The sequence below is a fragment of the Triturus cristatus genome, chromosome 7 (assembly GCF_964204655.1).
Source record: "Triturus cristatus chromosome 7, aTriCri1.1, whole genome shotgun sequence".
Lineage (NCBI taxonomy): Eukaryota > Metazoa > Chordata > Amphibia > Caudata > Salamandridae > Triturus > Triturus cristatus.
The window spans coordinates 1296735472-1296756283 of NC_140590.1; the positions used below are offsets into that span (position 1 = coordinate 1296735472).

At 46.0% G+C, this 20812-nt stretch overlaps 1 protein-coding gene across 1 annotated transcript in view; it reads left to right on the forward strand.

Annotated features, from left to right (window-relative positions):
* The first annotated feature begins 669 nt into the window (after nt 1–669).
* Nucleotides 670–20812, forward strand: part of LOC146811932 (uncharacterized) — a 221331-nt gene continuing 201188 nt past the window's right edge. Inside the window, exon 1 of the mRNA XM_085618901.1 lies at nt 670–1232. Within this exon, the coding sequence (XP_085475027.1) occupies nt 1176–1232 (57 nt within the window). The 5' untranslated portion in view covers nt 670–1175. The remainder of the gene's footprint in view (nt 1233–20812) is intronic.

A 20812-nucleotide genomic window follows, 5' to 3' on the forward strand; every position in this document is an offset into this window, starting at 1 on the left:
AGGCAGTGCAACCTGCATGGAGAACAGGGAGGTATGCATGACTGTTTTGGCGGCCCAAGAGGGCCGACCAAACAGTCATTGCGCACAGGAGTGTTCTACCACTACTCCCCTGCAGCTCCGCCTGCCCCCTCATGCACTGCCGCAGCAGGAAGAAAAAATAAAATGATAATAACATTCTGTTATTATAATTTTATTATTTCCTTCCTTTGCTGCTCCTGGCAGTGGGGCGACGCTCCTCCGCCTTAGCCGAAGAACGGCCACTGCTTCCCAATGCACTGAGGTGATCACTGCTGGTAATCTTGCATATGGTGGCCGCTAGTGTAATATTATATGTTGTTACTATTACAATACTATTAATATTAGTAGCTACGGATGATTTTCATTTGAAAATAAGTAACTCCTTTACAGAAAAGATTGCAGACCCCTGATTAGAGGATCAAAAGTAGGACTAGAGGACAGATCTAGCACACCCCCCTGGGTTGAGTTATGAGCAGCCCCCACTCTTGTTCATTACACATAAAACCACAGTTTCCCCTTTCACATCGCCTCCTTCCGGTGAAAAGAACCTGACTCATGCCGAACGCTGTTTGTACTAATGCCTGTTTACAATACAGAAGGAGTAGGGGCGTGGTACACAGTATGGGAGGGACAGGTGACCTGGGGCCGGGCACTGTATAGCATGTGTAGGATATCGGGCTGGAGGATTAGCACACAGGCTGAAGATGAAGGAAATCTGGCACAGAGTAGGGAAGGTCGGAAAGGTTTGGCAGTGGCACACACAGTAGAAGGGGCAGATACCTGTCGCATTAGGGTAGCAAAGTTATAGGTTTCTCGCACATTACATTGAGTGTGGGCGGAATCCTGAAGTCCCCCTGCACTGTGGCGCAGTATAGTTGTTAGTGCACACTGTGTACATCTAACATCTTTGTATGTGACTCAAGTTCCCCTTCGCCCACAGGTTGCGCGCTCTGTGGTCACTTCTGACGAACTCACCACTTCCCATCCAGGTTCGAGCGGCGAGAAGCAGAAGGAACCACCGGCCTCGCCGAGAACGACCAAGCAGAGGGGACAAGAAGATCCCGAAGAGCCCCGGGTGGGTTTACAGCCACTGACCCCGTGAACCCAGGCCGGTAGGAGCTACCAACGCGTCTTCTTAAGTACCGGGCTCGGGCAACATGGACCTCCTACAGCACCATCTCCCCCGCGTCTTCGAGGCACTGCAGAGCGCCTTGGTGAGTCGAATATTGAAGTCAGGAGATCTCATTTGGTTATACAAGGAGCTAGAGTTAGTACCCCCAACCTACCTCAACCAGGCCAGGTTAGAGAATAACGAGAACGCCAAAGAGCCACTCTAGGGAAACAGTTCGACCATAAAAAGGACAACTTGGCATACGTTGTACTGTAATTGCCTCTAAACAACTCTTTATGCCCCAGAGAACCAGCTCTAGAGCACGCAAGGCAGGCCTTTTCCCTCGAGACCTAGCCTTGCGGAATCGTGTTTGTTCTCTTGTTACATAGTCCGGAAATAAGGTTAATTCGGGGCATGGGGTTTTACAAATGAACCCCCAGCAGAGTTAGTTTTGGGCAATGAAAAGGCACCCAAACGATCTCCAATAGAGTGCACCCATTCCAGTGGCGTAGTTAGTTATGATGCTAGGAAGTAAATGGGTCTCCTGACTGCTGTTAGAATTGTAAAATACAGCAACAGTCAAGAGGGGTGAGGCCCTCAAGTCTCTGGGCTCCTGTGCACTGCACGTGCTGCACTAATGGAAGCTACGCCCCTGACACGTCCTCGGGATGAGCTGCTGAAGACTGTGTTCACCCACAAAGGGGCAGATTTACAAGCCCCTTGCGACACTCCTGCGTCATTGTTAACATGGGAAAAGTGACTGACGTGCGGGTGGCGCAAGGGGCTTGTAATTAAGCCCCAAAGTGTATTTAGAGGGCTGGTGCTCTGCCCTGAAGAAGCGTAGGACCTTCCAGCTGGAAAACTGACTTCCATTAAGTGTATTCCTGCAGAGTGGTCCCCAACGGAATATCTTTTGGGAAATTATTCCCTGATTGGGGGTCAACAATATAGCACCTGTGGGGATGCATTCTTGCTAGCAAGCAAATTATCCTCAGACGTAGTGCCTCTTCAAGGTCTACTGCTGCAAAGCACTTTATAACAATGTACACTCTATAGCATGCATTTTAGAGAAACAATCTCTAACAAAGTGCAGGGATTGGATTGCTGTAAAATGGTTTCCGGCAGTGTGTGTAGGTGAACTTAAAGTGTAGGGGAGCAAACACCTTACTTGAAAAGGAGCGAGCAAAACGGGAAACTGTGACCTCCCGATGGGTGTTTCTTTCTGCCGCCCTTCTACAAGAATTTAAAAAGTGTTTATTTCAAACCACAATTATTTGTCACTTCCTTTGCGCACTCACAAATGATCTACTCACACGTCTACAGATTATGCCTTTCATGTTCATTTCGCATCATCAAGTTCCAGATATGACCATGATATTCAGGGGTTTCACACTATTCTGCCAGGGCTAGCTAGAATTATGTCACGAAATCAAAGGTGGGTTGTAGTTATGGCAGAGAGAAAGAGTAACGATTTTACCACAGATATTTTTCAACTTGTCACTGCGGGGCCACCATTCTGCCAGGGATAGCCACCATGAAGGGCTAGCAAGGTCATTAATAATGACCACAATTTGTCACTATTGGGGCACTATAATGCCTGGACAAGCAAGGATGTAATTAAGAATTCCCACAGAGTGTCTGCCTCCTTGCCATGACCAAAAACACACACATGCACACAGAGGATCACTCAATCACACATTCACATGTGCCACATATACTCACACGCGCTCAGACATACAGATACCTTCATCTTCAGACATACCCTGCTACTACTTACCTAGTGGAAGACAATATTGATCCAGATTCCACAGTGGTTCTCTAGAATCCTGTTAGACCTGTGAGACTTAGGGTGGTCTACCTCCAAACTTCTTGCCTTCCTCCTCCATTTTTGCTGATCTCGTTTTTGCTGGCTTTAGGACTCTATGCACTATACCACTGCTAACCAGTTGTACAACTTTACAATGCATGCCTATACCACACATTTTTTACAATACATGCCTTTACCGGTTGTCTGTGATTTCAGAGAAAAACAATTTCATGGAATACCATTACTGAGAAACCATTTAATCTAAACCGTTTAAGCGAAATTTTCAAAATGAATGGCATCTATCTTTTCATTGAAACCAATTCATATCATGTCTTTTTGGTCGAAATTGGCTTTTGAATGTTATTGTTAAAGTGTCAATGCAATGGGTGAAGCTCTTACTTTCAGATGCAGTTTTGATGGAGATATTCATATCAGTGCTTTACTTCAAGAGACATTATTTCATGTTTATATCTTGTACATTGTCAAACAATTACTTCAGATGCATTTAATTCATTGAGAACTCAACACCAGTATACTCCATCCATTGATGACCCCACAACCCCTAAACACCATTAATGCCTGACCCCTAAAACTCGTCACCACATCTAAACTTTACTCAGCCCTGAAGCCTGAAAGCTCTTTCTAGCCCAAAAATCCACCATCCCTGAACCATGCAATCACTGACTACCCCTAACTCCACCCATTTCTGCACCATAAAAACCCCTTTCCATTCTTAAACCCCACCCATCCCATACCCCTTAAAACATCTAGGCATACCCAAACTCCACCCATCCCTGAACCCTAAAAAACTCTTACCGCCCTTAAACACCAGCCATCCATGGCCCATAGGAACTCATCACCCTAACCTACCCATCCCTAAAACCCCTTTCTACATCTAAACTCCACCCATCTTTGAATCCTTAAACCTCTCACCACCCTAAACTCCACTCCATCCAGAACCCTAAAAACCCTTCAGTTGCTACTCATAATTGAACCTTAAAAATCCTCACTAGCCGTAAACTCTGCCCATCCATGAACCCTAAAACCTCTCAAAACCCTTATACTCCGCCCATCTCTGAAATCTAAAAACACCTCACACACCTAAACACCACTCATCCGTGAACCCTAGAGGCCCCTCACCACCCTTCACTCCACCCATCTCTTAACCCTAAAAACCCCTTTAAATGTCCAAACTCCAATTATTCTTGACCCCTAAACACCTCTCTTAATCCTAAACATTACCTATACCTACCCATAACTAACTAAAAAAAAACCCCATAGTCCTAAACTCCACCCAAGTTCAACGCTATTTTTGGATGTTTCCTTAGAATTACCTTTCCTTTACTTTTCCATCTCTGTTCGTCTCTCTCACACCTCAGCGCCAAGACGCCACTAGCATTCGAGCGCTTAACAAGCCTTTTTATACTATACTTTATACTTTAAAATGTTTCCTTTATTTTTTCTGATTTATTGTATTTTCTTAAAATTGGCTTTCCTTAAAATAGTTTTTCTATGATTTGTTTCCTCCAATGTGGTTTCTCTGTGTTCGTTTTCCATTAATTTACACACATTAGCCTTTACCACGCAGGTAAGTATAAATAAGGTAAATTAAAACTCTTTCCATATGCATATGATATAATACCTACTGATAATATCCAGATAGGTAGTTATAGTTAGGACCAACTTTTCCCATAGACCAACTGTTTTTTGTTTTGCTAATAGCTTTTGCGCTGTTTGACTAATCTTCAAAAAATGTTCCCAAAAAAGTGGCCTACTTTGCCTAGTTCTGCATGGAAAGTTTTGGGTGATTCATCAAGCCGGACCAGAGAAAAATGGGAGATCAAAATGATTTTCCCCCACGCAGTGTCTATGGGGATTTTGCAATTTTTAGACACAGCTACGGGCCAAACTGCTGATTGGATTTACACCAAATTTGGCAGAAAGCTAGCTTTTAGTTTAACTGAAAATACAAAGGTTACAGAAGTGTTATAGTTAGGTTCACGTTATACCCACACAAAACCATAGAAATTCAGCAGTAATAGTTATACTTATAGTTATACTTATCTGAAGAAACTATAACTCGTTAAGTAACTTTAGGCCACGAATTTTAGTTTTAGTTTGCATTTCAAAAACATACAACAAATGCATATTACACGCAACATAATCCCCCTGTGTGACAACAATATGCAATGCAATTACTGTAATATTGTACAACAGATGCATTATAATAATCCACATCCTCATACACTATATCACTGAGACTTCTAGGATGAACCTGTGTCACCTGTACCATCTTGAGGGCTAGACAGTAAATAGACCGTCAGTGGTGACCATACATCTTTAGGTCTAGAGGGTGCTGGAAGTTCTTCGGCATAATATGCCAGTTGGTTTCGGCAAAACACCAAATCTTCGATCCAGTGGTTAAAGTTCGACACCCTCTTACTGTCCCATATTTATGCTACTTTTCTCTTGGCCAATAATAATGTGATCACCACCAACCGCCTGTTTCCTGGCTTTAAATGCTTCACCAGCCCCAACAAGCAAATTCTAGGAGAACAATCTACTGTTTCCAACATCATGACCGTCAAGGCTTGTGCGACCAATGCCCACAAAATTCATTGATCTTGGGACAATCCCATGCAAGATGCATGAAATCAGACTCCTGTGCCCCACATCGTTTGCATCTAGCCATCTCTCTCAGGCCATACCTGTACAGTTGCAGGGGAGTGTAATATATCTGCTGTGAATATTTAAAGTGAATGATGCGTAGATTACAATTAGGTGTCAGATGGCTAGTCATGGAGCAGCTGAACTCCCAGTCCTTCTCGTCAAGAGTGCCACCTAGAGCTTGTTTCCATCTCTCTCACGCCGGGCTGCTAACAGGCGCTGTGTCAGATTGCTTGGTGTTATACAGTCAAGTGACCATTATACCCGCAAGGGACCTGCCAACAGTGTTTGTAAGGAGCTCAGAGTAGCTGGTTCAGAGGGGTGCTTGTCATTAAAAGCCTTGAGCGCCTCCCGTAGTCTGTAATATGTAAAAACGGACAGTGGTGCACAGTCATGTCGATCCCGTATCTCCTCCATCAATATGAATGTGCCATCTGGGTAAACATCGCCCATTGTGACGATACCCATGTCCGCTAGTACTTCCAACGCCCTTTTTTCCTGAGCCACAGAAAGTTTAGGATGATGTGCTACTGGAAGAGCTGGTGCATATACAATTTGTCTGCCTGCACGTTTCGCCATAGCCCGCCAAGCCTGCGTCGTGCAGTCCGCTGTGTACATGTCCCTGAACGGGTAGGTAGAGCTAGCCTTGGAAATGAGTGCTATGAGCTGATCAGGGGCCATATCATCCGCCTCCACCACCATATGCGGAATAAAGGGAGGGGGAGAACCAATAGTGTGCGAATTGTGCCTGTGTGCACAAATAGTATAGATACAAATCAGGCGCCGTGAACCCCCCATGTGAGTACGGCCTTGTAAGAGTACCCCAACCACACCTGGCTTTCTTGTTTGCCCAGACCATGCACAATAATATCGAATGCAGCCGTGAGAAGAACACCCTCGTTATTTTAATAGGGACATTAGTGAAAAGGTACAGAAGCCGAGGGAGGATGACTTTTTTTATTACTGATATTCTATCTGCTAGGGAGAGAGGGAGGCCAATCCATCTATTCACCTGCTCCTCCGTGGATGTTAGAGCCCTGCCAAAGTTCTCACGCAGTACTATCTTGGGATCAGAGTGCACCCACACACCCAAATACTTGACAGGCTCCTTAGACCATTCGAGTGGATACTCGATTTGGAACTGTAACGTCCCGGATGTAAGCGGAAAGACAGAAGATTTACCCCAATTGATCTTGAGCCCCAAAAGATGTACCTATTTAATGTATTCCCGGATGAGCGAGTGCAAATTTTCCTCATGGTTTTTTTTTTTTTTTTTTATTATTTATTGTTTTGCCCCTTTTTCTCAGTATACACATTGTATTACATATTTAACATTTGTACATTTTCCAGCCAATTTTGGAAAAACATCCATAATTTCACTTTATCTGATTTGAAATTTAAACAATATCAACTAACAAAAAAACACAGGTTAAAGAACAGGTAGCAAATAGGCCTGTATTGCATATTATGTTGCAGTACCCTGTAATACCATAGTCTCTTTCCACTTCCCTATTGGTTCCCAAATTTTTAACCCTAACCCTCTTCCCCTTTTCCCCTTGCGTGCATATATTGCTTTCTCAAGATTATAGCTAGCTAATAAATTTGCCAACCAACTTTGCATTCCCGGGGGGATCTTTTCTAACCATGCTCTTGCTATCGTTAACCTCAGAACTGCAGTGGCCATAAATATAAACTCCTTATATTCAGGTCCATCCTGGTTATCTCTCCCAAACAAAATCCTCAAAGGTGTCAATTTTATTCGTATGTCAAGAGTATTAGCAAGAAAATCTTCCACATTTTTAATCAAACTATACAGCTGGGGACAAGTAGCAAACATATGGATTATATCTGCATCCCCTGCATTACATCGGGGGCAGGTAGTACCAGTGGAGCCTCCCCATTTAGCTATTCTAGCGGGGGTATGATACAATGAGAATAAAGTCTTGTAATGCTGCGATTGTAAGGGTCCCGAACACAAAATATAACAGCCCATATTCAAAGATTCTTGAAAACTTCCGGGCTCCCCCCCCAATTTTCCAACCCACTTATTGCTAACTTTTTCCATATCATCCATCTTTCCTTTTACTAAAAATGCATAAAAAGATCTAATTGTACAGTCCCTTCCTGTTTTTATTTTCTCCAGTACTTCATTACTATCGAAGCCCATACTGCCACCCTGCTTACGACAAAAAAAACTCCTTAACTGTAAATATTTGAAAAAGTCCCTTCTCTCAATACCATACTTAAGGGTGAGGTCTACAAACTGTACGATCCCATCCTCGTCCATTAAATCTCCAATCTGTACTATCCCTTTTTGAGACCATCTTGCCATTATTGAATCAGCGAATACTTCTGTAGGAAAGGACTTATTCTTATACAGCCTTATATATCTGTTATATCTTCCGAGTCCCATTTTTTTTAAAAAGGCATTCCATATCCTATATGCTGCCACTACAGTCTTAAATCTAGTCCTTTTATGGTACCCAAACTCAACCCTGTTTAAGAAGTTATTTTCTGCCTCCGCCCCCAGTACTATAGAATAGACTTCCGTAGACATGGTCGTAACCCCTGTGTCTAGCCCCCCGCCCCCAATTAACCCCTGCATATACTGTAATGCTGCAGCCATTTGATATAACCTAAAATCAGGGGCTCCCCATCCCCCTCTTTCTCTTGGGAGGGTCATAAATCTGTAGGCCCGCCTGGTTTTCCCATGCGCCCAGATAAACCTGTTTAGTACTCTCTCTAGCATGTTAAACCATTTGGCTTCAAAGACCAGAGGGACAGAACGAAAAAGATATAAAAATTTGGGCAAGATCAGCATTTTAATTACGTTAATACATCCCAGCAAGGAGAGATGTAAGTTATTCATCCTCTCCAGATCCCTCTTCGTCTTATCCATCAGGGGGGTCAAATTCATTTCTACGATTTTATCCAAATCCGCCACTAATGATATCCCTAAATACACTGCCGAGTTAACCACCCTATCATCATTACATACAGCGTAAGTATTTTTTATAATCTGCGTTTTTAATCTATTTAAACTATAGCCCGATATCCGTCCAAACACATGGGCCTCTGCCTCGACTTCCTTTATAGCTAAAGTGGGGTTCGGCGTTAAAATAGCTATATCATCTGCGTAGGCTAAAGTCTTTATCATACTGCCATTTACCCACATCGGCGGTATCCCCTGATTAGCTTCCAGTCGTCGCAGTAGTGGTTCGAGATATAACGCGAAGAGGAGGGGAGAAGAGGGGCAGCCCTGCCTAGTCCCCCTAGCAATTTTAACTGTATCTGACAGCCCTCCGTTCACTCTAATTCTCGCTATTGGGTTACTATAGAGTATCCCTATGGCTTTAACAAAGGGTTCCCCTATACCGCACCACCTCATAACCTGCCAAAGGTAATCCCAGGAGACCCTGTCGAATGCCTTCTCAGCATCTAGAAAAAGTGCTGCGACAGGGTCCCCTAGGATTCCTGCAGAGTCTAGCATCGTAACAACAGTCCTGACGTGCTGCGTTGTCCCTTTCCCAGGAATAAATCCGTGCTGAATGGGGGTTACCAGCTGCTCGATGATCCCAGCCAACCTCTTTGCTAAAATTTTAGAGTATATTTTAATGTCCGAATTCATTAGTGTGATTGGTCTATATGATCCTGGTGCTTCTGGTGGCTTCCCTTTTTTCAAAATTACAATTATGTCAGCCCCTCCCCATGATTCCGGGCTGGCTTCCCCTCGTTGAGCTTGTTGCATTAACAAAAACATATCTGCCACAAGCACTTTTTTAAATATTTGGTAAAACTCAAGCGGGATTTGGTCTGGTCCTGCTGCTTTACCAGTTGGTAAGCTACCAAGGGCCTCGTTAAATTCTTCCAACTGTAGGGGCCCATTTAATAACTCCTTATCCTCTTCGGACATTAACGGTGGAGAGATATCTCTCAGATATTCTTCCACCTCTCGTAATCTTGTTGGACCCTCTGGGGTATACAAATCTGCATAGAACTTTCTAAACACATCCCTTACTAGATCAGAGTCCATAACCATATTTCCACATGCATCCCTGATTTCTTTTATTCCCGCTGCAGCCACTCTCTGCCTAGTTCTGCTAGCCAGGACTCGACCCACCTTCTCACTAAATTCATATGTCCTTTCCTTCTTTGTCAAAAATTGGTCCGCAGCTTGTCTAGCCAACCCTTCCACTGCTTCAGCTTTTAAGGCAATAATTTTGAGCAAATGCTCTTCTAAAGGTAAGTTATTTACTATGGCCCTGCTTAGGTTCCCTTCTTCTCTTAATAGTCTCTGCCCGATCTGCTCTCTCTTGTCTCTTTCTCTCTTTTGTCTTCTTAAAACAAAACTAATTGTTTCTCCCCTTACTCCTGCCTTAAAAGTATCCCAGACCACCCCTGGAGCTGCTGTCCCCCTGTTAATATCCCAAAAGAATTTAATCCAAGCTGTCATATGCTCCCTATACACAGGATCTTTTAGCAGGCCTCTCTCAAAAGTCCACTGCGAAGGCATTTTGGGTGCTTGATTAAATTTAACAGTGAGAATAACCGGACTGTGATCTGACATCAGCCTAGGTAGCTTCTCCACTTGTGCCCCAGAGAGGAGACAATTAGAGATCAGAAAGTAGTCCAGCCTAACCATAATCTGATGTGGAGCAGAGAAGAAGGTGCTACCATCTAAGTGGGGGTGTAGCTTCACCCAGGGATCAATCAAAGCATTATGTATGACCATATCAGCTAATGCCCTGAACACTTTCTTGTTCCTACCCCGATATACCGCATCTGGAAGTGTAAATGAACTCTCTGGATCATGGATGTTAAAATCCCCACAGCATATTAAGGGCTCAGGCCACTGAGCTAACTCAATATCAAGAAACTGGAATACGTCTGGATCATCTTCCGTAGAGCCATAGATCGAAACAAGAGTAAATTTCTGGCCCCTGAAACATACTTCTAGAATAACCTATCCCCCCCATTGATCTTCCTTTTTCTTTCCTACAATCACATCCCTTTGCCTACCCAGAATAGCTACCCCTCTGGTCCTAGACCCCTGCTTAGTACAAGCCAATACATTAAAACCTAATTGCTCCAGAAGATATGTCCTCCCTGCTTCTATATGAGTCTCTTGAAGGCATATCAAATCTAATCGCATAGGTTTCAAATATGCTGCTACTCTCATCCTCTTACTCGGCTCGTTAAGACCACAAATATTAATTGATGCTATCCTGCACGCCATATCATTAACATTCGTTGATCCAGCCAAAAATAACCTTTATTCACCGTCTTCAAGTCAGCTTGTGTACATCGAATATCTCCTACGTAGGTAGCACTGTGCCAAACATTCTTTTTTTAAAACTCAATTGTTGCTGTTTCCCCCCCCGCCTCCTCCCCCTCCTTCTCCCCCCCTGCGCTGCTCCCCCCACCCCCCTCCCTCCTACAGGCAAATAGGTCAGCAGACCTATGTGTGCCCGCCTTGGTTGCACTAGTCGCATCCCTCTCCCGCCAAGTACCTTACCTATGCTGCGTTACCCTTTTTATCCCTTCTTATCTCTAACACAGTCATCTATACTCTGGGAGTACTCTTATGTATGCAGATCCCCATATCCCCTATCCTCCCTTCTGCTTCCTCATTTCCTCCAAAAAAAGCTCGGCTTTGATCTCAGAGTTGAACATCCAAATTTTCCCCCTCACAATTACCTTGAGCCTAGCCGGGTACAGCAGGTATGCTTCCAACCCCAAGGCTTGAAAGGGAGCGATCATCTGCCTTAACTTCCATCTCCTCTCTATGGTGAAATGGCAAAAGTCAGGCCTGGCAAAAAAGTGTTGCTTCCAAAGGTCTTCCTACTGTCTATTCTTGCCTTGCTCAAAATCTCCTCCCTAAGCAAGAAGTTCCCAACATAGACTAGTATTGCCCTCGGATGATTTTGCTGACCGCCCCTCCCTGCTCCTCCTGTAGCCTGAGCTTTCTTTATTGTGAAAGGAAACCGGTGTGCCCTCTGTATTTCTGTTTCCCACTGCCACTGGGATTCTGGGAAGGCACCCTTCAAAAGATTTATCACAAATTGCCTGACATCCTGCCCCTCTGACCCCTCTGCCACACCCAGCAATCTGACATTGTTCCTCCTCTGTCTGTTTTCAAAATCCTCCATCTTCCAACGCATGTCCTCTGCCATTTTTTCCTGTTCTGTCTTGAAAGAGTGCCATCTCCCAACATCATCCTCAAGTTTGCCGGTGCGCTCCTCAACCTCTGTTACACGGTCCACAAGTTCATCATATAGTTTATTGACCTTCTTCAAGCTACACTGGATTTTCTTTGATGCCTGTCTCGCTCTGCGACTTTCAGCTCTTGCTTCACTTTGCATCTGCTTGAGAGTAGTAAACAAGGTATGAAAGGGACCCTCCTGGGGGGGGGTGCCGCCTGCTACCGCAATCTCCGTAATATTGCCAGAGTTGTCCTCCTCCTGGTATACCTGCGAGGTCGCAGAATAATCCCACAGTAGCCGTTTCTCTGAGTGCCTGGACAAATTGGGTTCCTGCCTCCTTGATTTTGCATGTCCTTTCTTAGTTGTGGATTCTTTCCCTGGAGTGCTAATATCCGACTCAGTACCATCCTGGTCATCCAGATCATCCTCCTCCTCCGTGTTAGATTCTGATGAGGGAACTGACCCGGAGTCTTCGTTTACAGAAAAAAACTCCCCTTCTAGAGAGGTACAATCTCCTCCCTCCAGAGGGTTCTTGCCCGTGTTTAATTCCCCCATAAATTTCTGATTTACAAGGCTGTCCCTGCTGCCCCCGAAGCCAGCCTTTTCCTTGGATGCTTTCAGCTCTTTTTCAACCAGCATTATAGCCCCCAGCATGTCTGCAGTCGTGCCACCCGGATTCCTATTGCTGATAGCCAACCCCCCTCTAGACTCCCCTCCACCGCTGCCTTCGAACTCATTCTGCTGCTCACCTCCAGTGTTCAATCTACCTGCTTCCACTGGTGTCACCGGTATCTCAGGTTCCGCCGAATTCCGCTCCGTTTTCGGCGCTTCCGACGCTTCCAACACTGACTCAGCTCGTCGCCTAGCAACCAGACTCTCTGAGTCTTCCGCTGCGTCCTCGAGGACGGCTCCCAAGGCCGTAGAGACAGCGTTCGTTCCGTGGAGGGGATCCAGTGGGTCTAATGGCTCTGGAGTCTCTGAAGTCTCGGGAATCTCGGGAACCTTCGCAGACAGTATCTCTGATAAGGTAGGCTGCCGCATCCCCGTGTCATGATTCCTGGTTTTGGTGTCCGCGCACGGCTTCCGTGCGTCTCCCTTCCTCACTTTCTTTAGTTTCTCCATCAGAGGGGGGGGGGGGGGGGGGGGGGGTACTTTCCTGATCGCGCCCGTGATAATGTCTATTTTGGAGCTTCCAGCTGTCTTCGCTGCTGGAGGGTCAGATGTCTTGCCCCCCCTCTCGCTCCCTCTCTCCTGATTTGCGGCACGAGTGTGTACCTTAGGAGCCATGGGATGCCCGGCTAAGTACCTCGTAATCACTTTCTTAAGGTGAAGCAAGAGCTGCCCGATCCGAAGCACTTGTCTCCTAACGTGCTGGGTTTCAGAGAAGCCTTTATGCCACAGTCGTGCACACTCCATCAGGGGCAGTCCTTTGTGGATAACAGAGCATATTGTTCAGTAATTCATTGTCCAGTGCGGGAGAGAAAGGATGCGTCCTCTCAGCACAACGCTACAGCGGCCATCTTGCCTCCGCAGATCGTACTCCCAGAGTGTTCTAAAGCTTTTCCTCATGGTTTTTGATGTATAGCACCATATCATCCGCATACATGGAGATGATCAAGGGGCTTTGACTAAACTGTAGAGCCGCTCTCGTGTATCTTTGTCTCTCAACACAAGCTGAGGCTCCATTACAATGGTAAAGAGAATAGGGGATAATGGACACCCCTGCCTAGTCCCTTTATGTATTTTAAAAGGTTTAGAGTGACAGTTGTTTATTCGTACCCTTGCCGACGGTGCAGTATAAAGAATCTCTATCCATTGGATGATGGGGAACGGTAAACCCATCCTCCTTAAGGTGTCAAACATATAGCCCATCTAACGAAATCAAAAGCCTTAGCGGCATCCAAGAACATCGCCACTGCCCTGCATTCCGGATCTAGGTGGTGTAAAACTGTAAATAAAGTGCGCACATTATGGGATATGGACCGGGATGGCACAAAACCCGACTGATCCGGGAGGACCAAGACGGGCAACAGCGGACGCAATTTGGTAGATAAAATGTTAGCAATTATTTTCGTGTCAATATTCAGCAAAGAGAGAGGGCGATATGATTCACAACTGTCTGCCCCTTTCCCTGGTTTTAGCAATGTTACAATTAAGGCTTCCCTGAGAGTGGGGGGAAGCACACCTTTATCATATGCTTCGCTGTACATATTCACCATGTGCGGAGCTAGTAAGTCCGCATAGATCTTACAAAATTCTCCTGGCAGCCCATCCATGCCCGCAGCTTTATTTTATGGTAACGACCGTATGGCCTCTTTTCTATCTTCAAGCATGAGGGGTTGTAGAAGGTACTTGCGTTGGCCGTTTGAGAGCCAGGCCAGCACTATTTGCTCAAAGAAATCCCTAATATCCTCACTGTCAGCTTCGTCTCCAGAGCCATAGAGGGTAGCATAATAATCCCGGAAGCAGTCAACTATATCTGGAGAGTTATTATTATTATTATTATTATATATAGACTTATTAAGCGCACAGCTACCCGTAGGTTTCCCGGCGCTGGAGGCACAAAAAATGACACGGGCCAGCAACAATGTCAAAGCAGGTTACAAGGAAAACAACCAGGTTTTAACTCCTTTGCGGAATTTAAGATAGCAAGTTTCCGTCCGCAAAGGGATGGGAAGCGAATTCCAAAGCGTGGGCGCCAGATAGGCAAAGGAGCGCCCACCAACTCTAGTACGCTTGAAACGGGGAACTGAGAATCTACACTGGGAAGAGGATCTGAGAGTACGGGAAGGACAATACTGATGGACTAAGATGGATAAATAATGAGGGGATTTGCCAGCTTTAATACGATGCATAAAGCATAAAGCTTTGAATTTGGACCTCGATTCAATGCGTAGCCAATGCAGGTCGCGAAGAGAAGAGGAAATAGACATGGTTCTAGGAAAATTGCAAAGTAAGCGGGCGGCCATGTTCTGAACCACTTGAAGTTTGCGGGAAACCACCTTGTCGGCACCCAGAAGTAAAACATTTCCGTAGTCCAGCCGTGAGGTCACTAAGGCATGGACCAATGATTTCTGCGTGTCGAGAGGAAGCATCCATGTGATCTTCTTCAGCCACCTGATGATGGTAGTACAGGTGGCTGCGACTTTCACCACATGTTGCCTCAAAGATAGTTGGTTATCAAGGAGGATCCCGAGATTACGTACAGTAGTTGCTGGGGCCGGCAAAGGACCCATTTGCTGAGGCCAATGTTTTGGGCCCCAGAGAGACGAGTCTGGTCCGAACAGAAGCAGCTCCGTTTTATCGCCATTAAGCTTCAATTTGTGCGTTAGCATCCAATTGGCGATAGCAGTAAGGCCAGAGCGCAGAGAGGAGGAGGAAGAATGTTGATTAGAAGAAAGAGAGAAGATGATTTGAGTATCATCTGCGTATGAGAAAATAGACAGTCCAAATTGTTCAGCAAGGAAAGAAAGGGGTCTGACGTAAAGATTAAAGAACAGCAGACTGAGAATAGAACCCTGGGGGACACCAAAAGGAGCGTTATGAACAGTGGACACCGAAGAAGAGGAGAAGACCTGAAAAGTGCGATCAGAGAGAAAATTAGAAATCCAAGCAAGTGCAGAACCACATATCCCGACGGACCTTAAGGCAGACAGAAGTATGGTATGGGAGACGGTGTCAAAAGCCGCACTCAAATCCAGAAGGATGAGTGCCACCGTCTCCCCACCATCAACCCGACGTCTGACTGTCTCCGTGACACCTAGAAGGGTGGACTCAGTAGAAAAGCCCGCCCGAAAGCCTGATTGGGACGGGTGCAGGATGTTAGCTGATTCTATATGAGTGGTTAAGTGACGATTAACATGTTTCTCCAATACTTTGGAGAGGCAGGGAAGTAGGGTAATAGGTCGAAAATTTGTTGGGTTGCTAGGGTCAGCATTAGCTTTTTTCAAAAGCGGAACAACCATAGCATGCTTCCAGACCCTGGGAACAGTTGCCTTACTAAGAGAAGCATTCAGAAGGGTCAAAATAAAATTAAGTGGAATAGAAGCTAAAGTGCAGAGAAACTGCGGGGGCATGGGATCCAAGGGGGAACCCGATTTGATTTCTGCCAGCAATTTCTGAAAGGTGGGGATGGAAATGAGTTCCCACTTATCTAGGAGGGGTGATGAAGCTTGGACAGGGTCATCCTGAGGAAGAGTAAAATCATGCTTCTGTGAGGGCGGGCTAAGTAAAGCCGAAGAAGCGGCTCCAAAGCCTGCATAAATGTTATCGATTTTCTGCGTAAAAAAATCCGCCAAGGAATTACATTGAGTACTATCCAGACAGGGGGCTTTGGGAGCGCATGACATACCCGATAATTCCTGCACAGCTTTAAAAAGAGCTTTAGGGCGATTCTTAGCTTTTAGTATCGTGTCATTGACGTGATTGGCCCTGGCAATGTTACATAGAGCGTGGTATTCATGTAAAGCACGTTTGTAATTTTCTTTTTCACCAGGAGAGTAGTTTGACCTCCAGATACGCTCCAGTTTTTTGCAACGGGACTTCTCTGTTTTTAATTGTTCATTAAACCAAGGGGCAGGTGAATGAAGAAAAGTATGCTTGCATTTATGAGCTGGGAGGCAGAGATCGATTGCTGAGGTAAGCCAGGTGTTAATTGTCACAGCATCGTCCTTAGGAGTGTTGGAAAGGGGAGGCAAGGTCTTTTCAAGACAATTATTAAGGCGCTCCACATTAAGTCTTTGCCAGTTTCTACGGGTTCTAAGAGAGTAAGGATTATCGACAGAGCCGGTTGCATCCACCATCTTAATGAGGAACTCTACAATAAAATGGTCAGACCAAATAATTGGTATGGGGGGCAGACAGGTTACAGTATCCAAGTTGGTAAAAATTGGATCTAATAAGTTACCACCTTTATGAGTCGGGCCAGAGTTACGGAGACTTAAATTAAGGGCGGCAAAATCCTGTATAAGGTGGACGCTAGTAGAACAAAGGGTGTCGTTAAGGTGAATGTTCAGATCACCTACTAGCAAGAAATTATTAGATTCCAACAGTAAATGAGAAATGAGCTCAGGAAGCGCAGCTGCCCATGCACCGGACGCACCAGGTGGGCGGTATATAAGGGCACCGGACAAAGTAAAATTAGGGGATAGTGACAATTTAAAGCTACCTGCTTCACAATTGGGAATATTGAGGTCATCCCACTTACAGGAGTAACACCTCTTGTGAATAATAGCAATGCCACCTCCATCCCTGAGAGTTCTGTTACGTCCCACATATGTGTATCCATCGGGGAGGGCAGTGGCAATGTCAGGTCCCGAATAGTCATTGAGCCAGGTCTCCGTCAAAAACAAGGCCGCGGGCCTGGATGACGTAAGGAGGTCAAATATATCCCTTTTGTGCTTAGGCAAGGATCTGCAGTTTAAGCTGATAAAACTAAAATCAGGAAGAGGGTCAGAGGGGGGAACAATCACCGGGAAAGGAAAATCATTCCAAAAAGAAGAGGAGGGGATACACAGCTCCGAAGGGAAGGACGTAAGGGCCAAGGCACATGAAGGGCAGGACACCGGGGCGTCATAGCAGCACAAGCGGGAGCAATGACGATCAGGTGGCGGTCGTAGGCTATATAAGAGAGAGGAGGAATATGTGAATTTGGGAAGCGTGGGGCCAGGAGCAGGGGGGGTGGCCCTAGGTCCCGTCAGGGCGCGGACGGGCTTGCCTTTGGCGCGCCGCCGGCGCGCCGCCGGCGCACCCGCTGCGCGCGTTCGCACCATGCCCCTCTTTAATAGCGTCAGGAAAGCGAAGACTAGACTGCTGCCTGAGCTACCACAAAAATGGCGGCCAGGCAGAAGGTAACGGGGAGCGAGGGACGGGATTGATCAAGAGGTGAGACACGAGCACACAGAAAAAAAGATTAGGGAGCAGCATACAAATTTAGAAGCTAAGTTGTAGGGCCACAGAACAGTAAAAACAAATAAACAGCGAAATATTTAAAATACAAGTAAAAATACACGTAAAACACGTAACCACACTACAGACTTAATCGATTCAGCAATGCCAAAAATAGCGCCAGACGATAACTCCCGGCTCAAGCCTCAAGAGTATACGCCGCTGCGCGTTCGCACCATGCCCCTCTTTAATGGCGTCAGGTAAGCGAAGACTAGACTGCTGCCTGAGCTACCACAAAAATGGCGGCCAGGCAGAAGGTAACGGGGAGCGAGGGACGGGATTGATCAAGAGGTGAGACACGAGCACACAGAAAAAAAGATTAGGGAGCAGCATACAAATTTAGAAGCTAACTTGTAGGGCCACAGAACAGTAAAAACAAATAAACAGCGAAATATTTAAAATACAAGTAAAAATACACGTAAAACACGTAACCACACTACAGACTTTATCGATTCAGCAATGCCAAAAATAGCGCCAGACGATAACTCCCGGCTCAAGCCTCAAGAGAAATATCGCACCATTTGGCCCCTCTATTTCGGTGACATATTCCTGAGTCCTTCCCCCTTTGATTTGAGTGTATCTCCTGCTCTGCTGGCTCATTATATTCTGATACCAAAGTCCTAATCTCTGCCAGTTTATGCATATATAACGTGTTTGCATAGTCCCTTTCATGCAGTGTAATTTCCTTTTCTATTTGTTGCATATGCGTACGTAGGGATTTCATCACCCCAGCTTGAAGCCCGATGCAGGTTCCCCTGACGGTCGCCTTAAAGGCCTCCCAGAGTGTGCCCGCGCTCTCTACTGTGCCCACATTCTCTTCGAAGTACAATTCGATAGCTTGATGTACCCCTTCCTTAAATGAAGGGTCTAGAAGAGACGACGGCTAAAAAATGCCATTGAAATGGTCGATGATGCCTAGTCGGGATATTTATATCCAATACTACTGGGGCATTGTCCAAAAGTGTTCTCGGCATATGTCGACCTCAGTAGCCCAGGACGCCATGGATACCGATAGAATCCAATAGTCCGTGACGGCCTGTGGTGTGTGCTATTGCTCCTAGAGACCACTGCTTAACTTTTCAGGTGGGACAGGAGTCCCAGGTCCATCGCAGTGGCTAAAGTGTTCGTGCCCAGGGCTAGTTGAGTCCAGAGGACTACATCTCCCAGGATCCTCCCTTCATGCTCCAGTTGTAGCGGGACTCGCGGAGAAGGGGAGGAGACACTCGACCAACGCGCTTATAGCACCGACACTCCCTCCGCGGCGTGGGACGCCGTGACTGCCTGTGGTATGTGCTATCGCTCCTGGGGACCGCTGCTTAACTTTTCAGGTCGGACAGGAGTCCCAGGTCCATTGCAGTGGCTAAAGTGTTCGTGCCCAGAGCTAGTTGAATCCAGAGGACTACATCTCCCAGGATCCTCCCTTCATGCTCCAGGTGTAGCGGGACTCGCGGAGAAGGGGAGGAGACACTCGACCAACGCGCGTATAGCGCCGACACTCCCTCCGCGGCACGGGCCGCGCGCGGGCGGCACCCGGGCCAAGCCCGGGCCAGGGGTGGGCCCGTCCTTGCCCGTCATCGCCTGGAGGAGGCTGGGCCGGGCCTACCCTCATATATCTCTACACCAGCAGGCCGTTCAACCTAGAGGTACTGAGACTATAAGTCTGCCCCGTTTATTGTCTATATAGACATACGAACACATGTACTTTCTTTAGAAATCACATTAACAAAGTTTTAACTTACTCTTAGCTATTGTATCTCTTGTTCGTTGTTTGGTGTCAAAATGGGGAAACTGAAAATTACGGAGTGGGCTGGGGGTGGCAGCTGTTCCAATACATCTGTAGGGAAGACCAAAAAGGCCAGGAAGATTCCCAAAAGTGCTGCCGACAATTGTGTTATGGATCGGATAGATACCCTCGTCAGAGAGTGCGAGGATCTTCTGATTGAGAAATCTCCCGCCCCCCACCCAACAATAGCTAATACACACACCCCCTCGTCAACTACCATACCATCAATGTTCAAAAAAGCACAATGCAAATCTGACGAGCAACTACCAAAGGTTTTGGTCCACAAACAAACTGTAGTTCCATCCCCGGATACAAAGCTTGATCTTCCAAGCCTAACAATGAGCCAACCAGGTATCCCTATACCCTGTTCAAATAGGTTTGCAATCTTAGCAGACCTTCCTATTAGTACACCTGCTGAAATTACGACTCCTATTCTACCCCCCCAAGCTCACCCAAATGGGACTTATCTCTGCAGATGTTCTGATAACAATTTGATCGAAATTGTCCAGTCTCTTAAGGTTGAGGTCGAATCTTTAAAAAATGTAATTACAAAACTCACCTCCCTAGTTAGACCTCCTCTTCCAGTTTGCCTCCCAAACCAGCTTCCACCTACCCTAGAATGTTTCCCCACCACAATATTGAGCACCGAGAAAGGGGAAGAAGGGCCAAAAATGGCACAGGTCCCAGTGTCCCACCGTGCGCACGAGCACAATTATATTAATCATAACACACCCCACGTCGCCTGCACTGAGAACTTTTCTGAGAATCACTCTTCAGTTAAGATATTCTAATCTTAGGAGCAGTGTTTTACCACTTGATTCTCACCCTCAGATTCACTCAAAATCGCGGGTCCCAATGTCTTTTCCACCTTCTCACAATCATTGGGACCAAAGGATAAAAACGTGCACTGTTTTTATGGTAAACGTGCCTAAACTAAATTTGTCATGTCGTTTTGAGAGTGGAGAATCGCTAGTGAACAAGTCTATTCACTGGCTACGGCACATTAGAGGCTGTCGCTCTATAATACGGGAGGATATTTTAAGAGCAAGTAGATGCCCATCCGCAGATAGGGCAATCAATAATATTGAACTAACTTTGTCAAACGCAGATCTGGCGGATAACCTGGTTGCCCTGGAGTATCGTACATCTCCCCCTGACTCGTCCTCAATACAGATTAGGCGTTGTCCATCCATAGCAGAGAGAAGAGCAGTTTGCCACCATGAACCTCTAGAGTGTGGTTCCCCTTCACCATTGAGCCAAATCGATTGACTCCCACA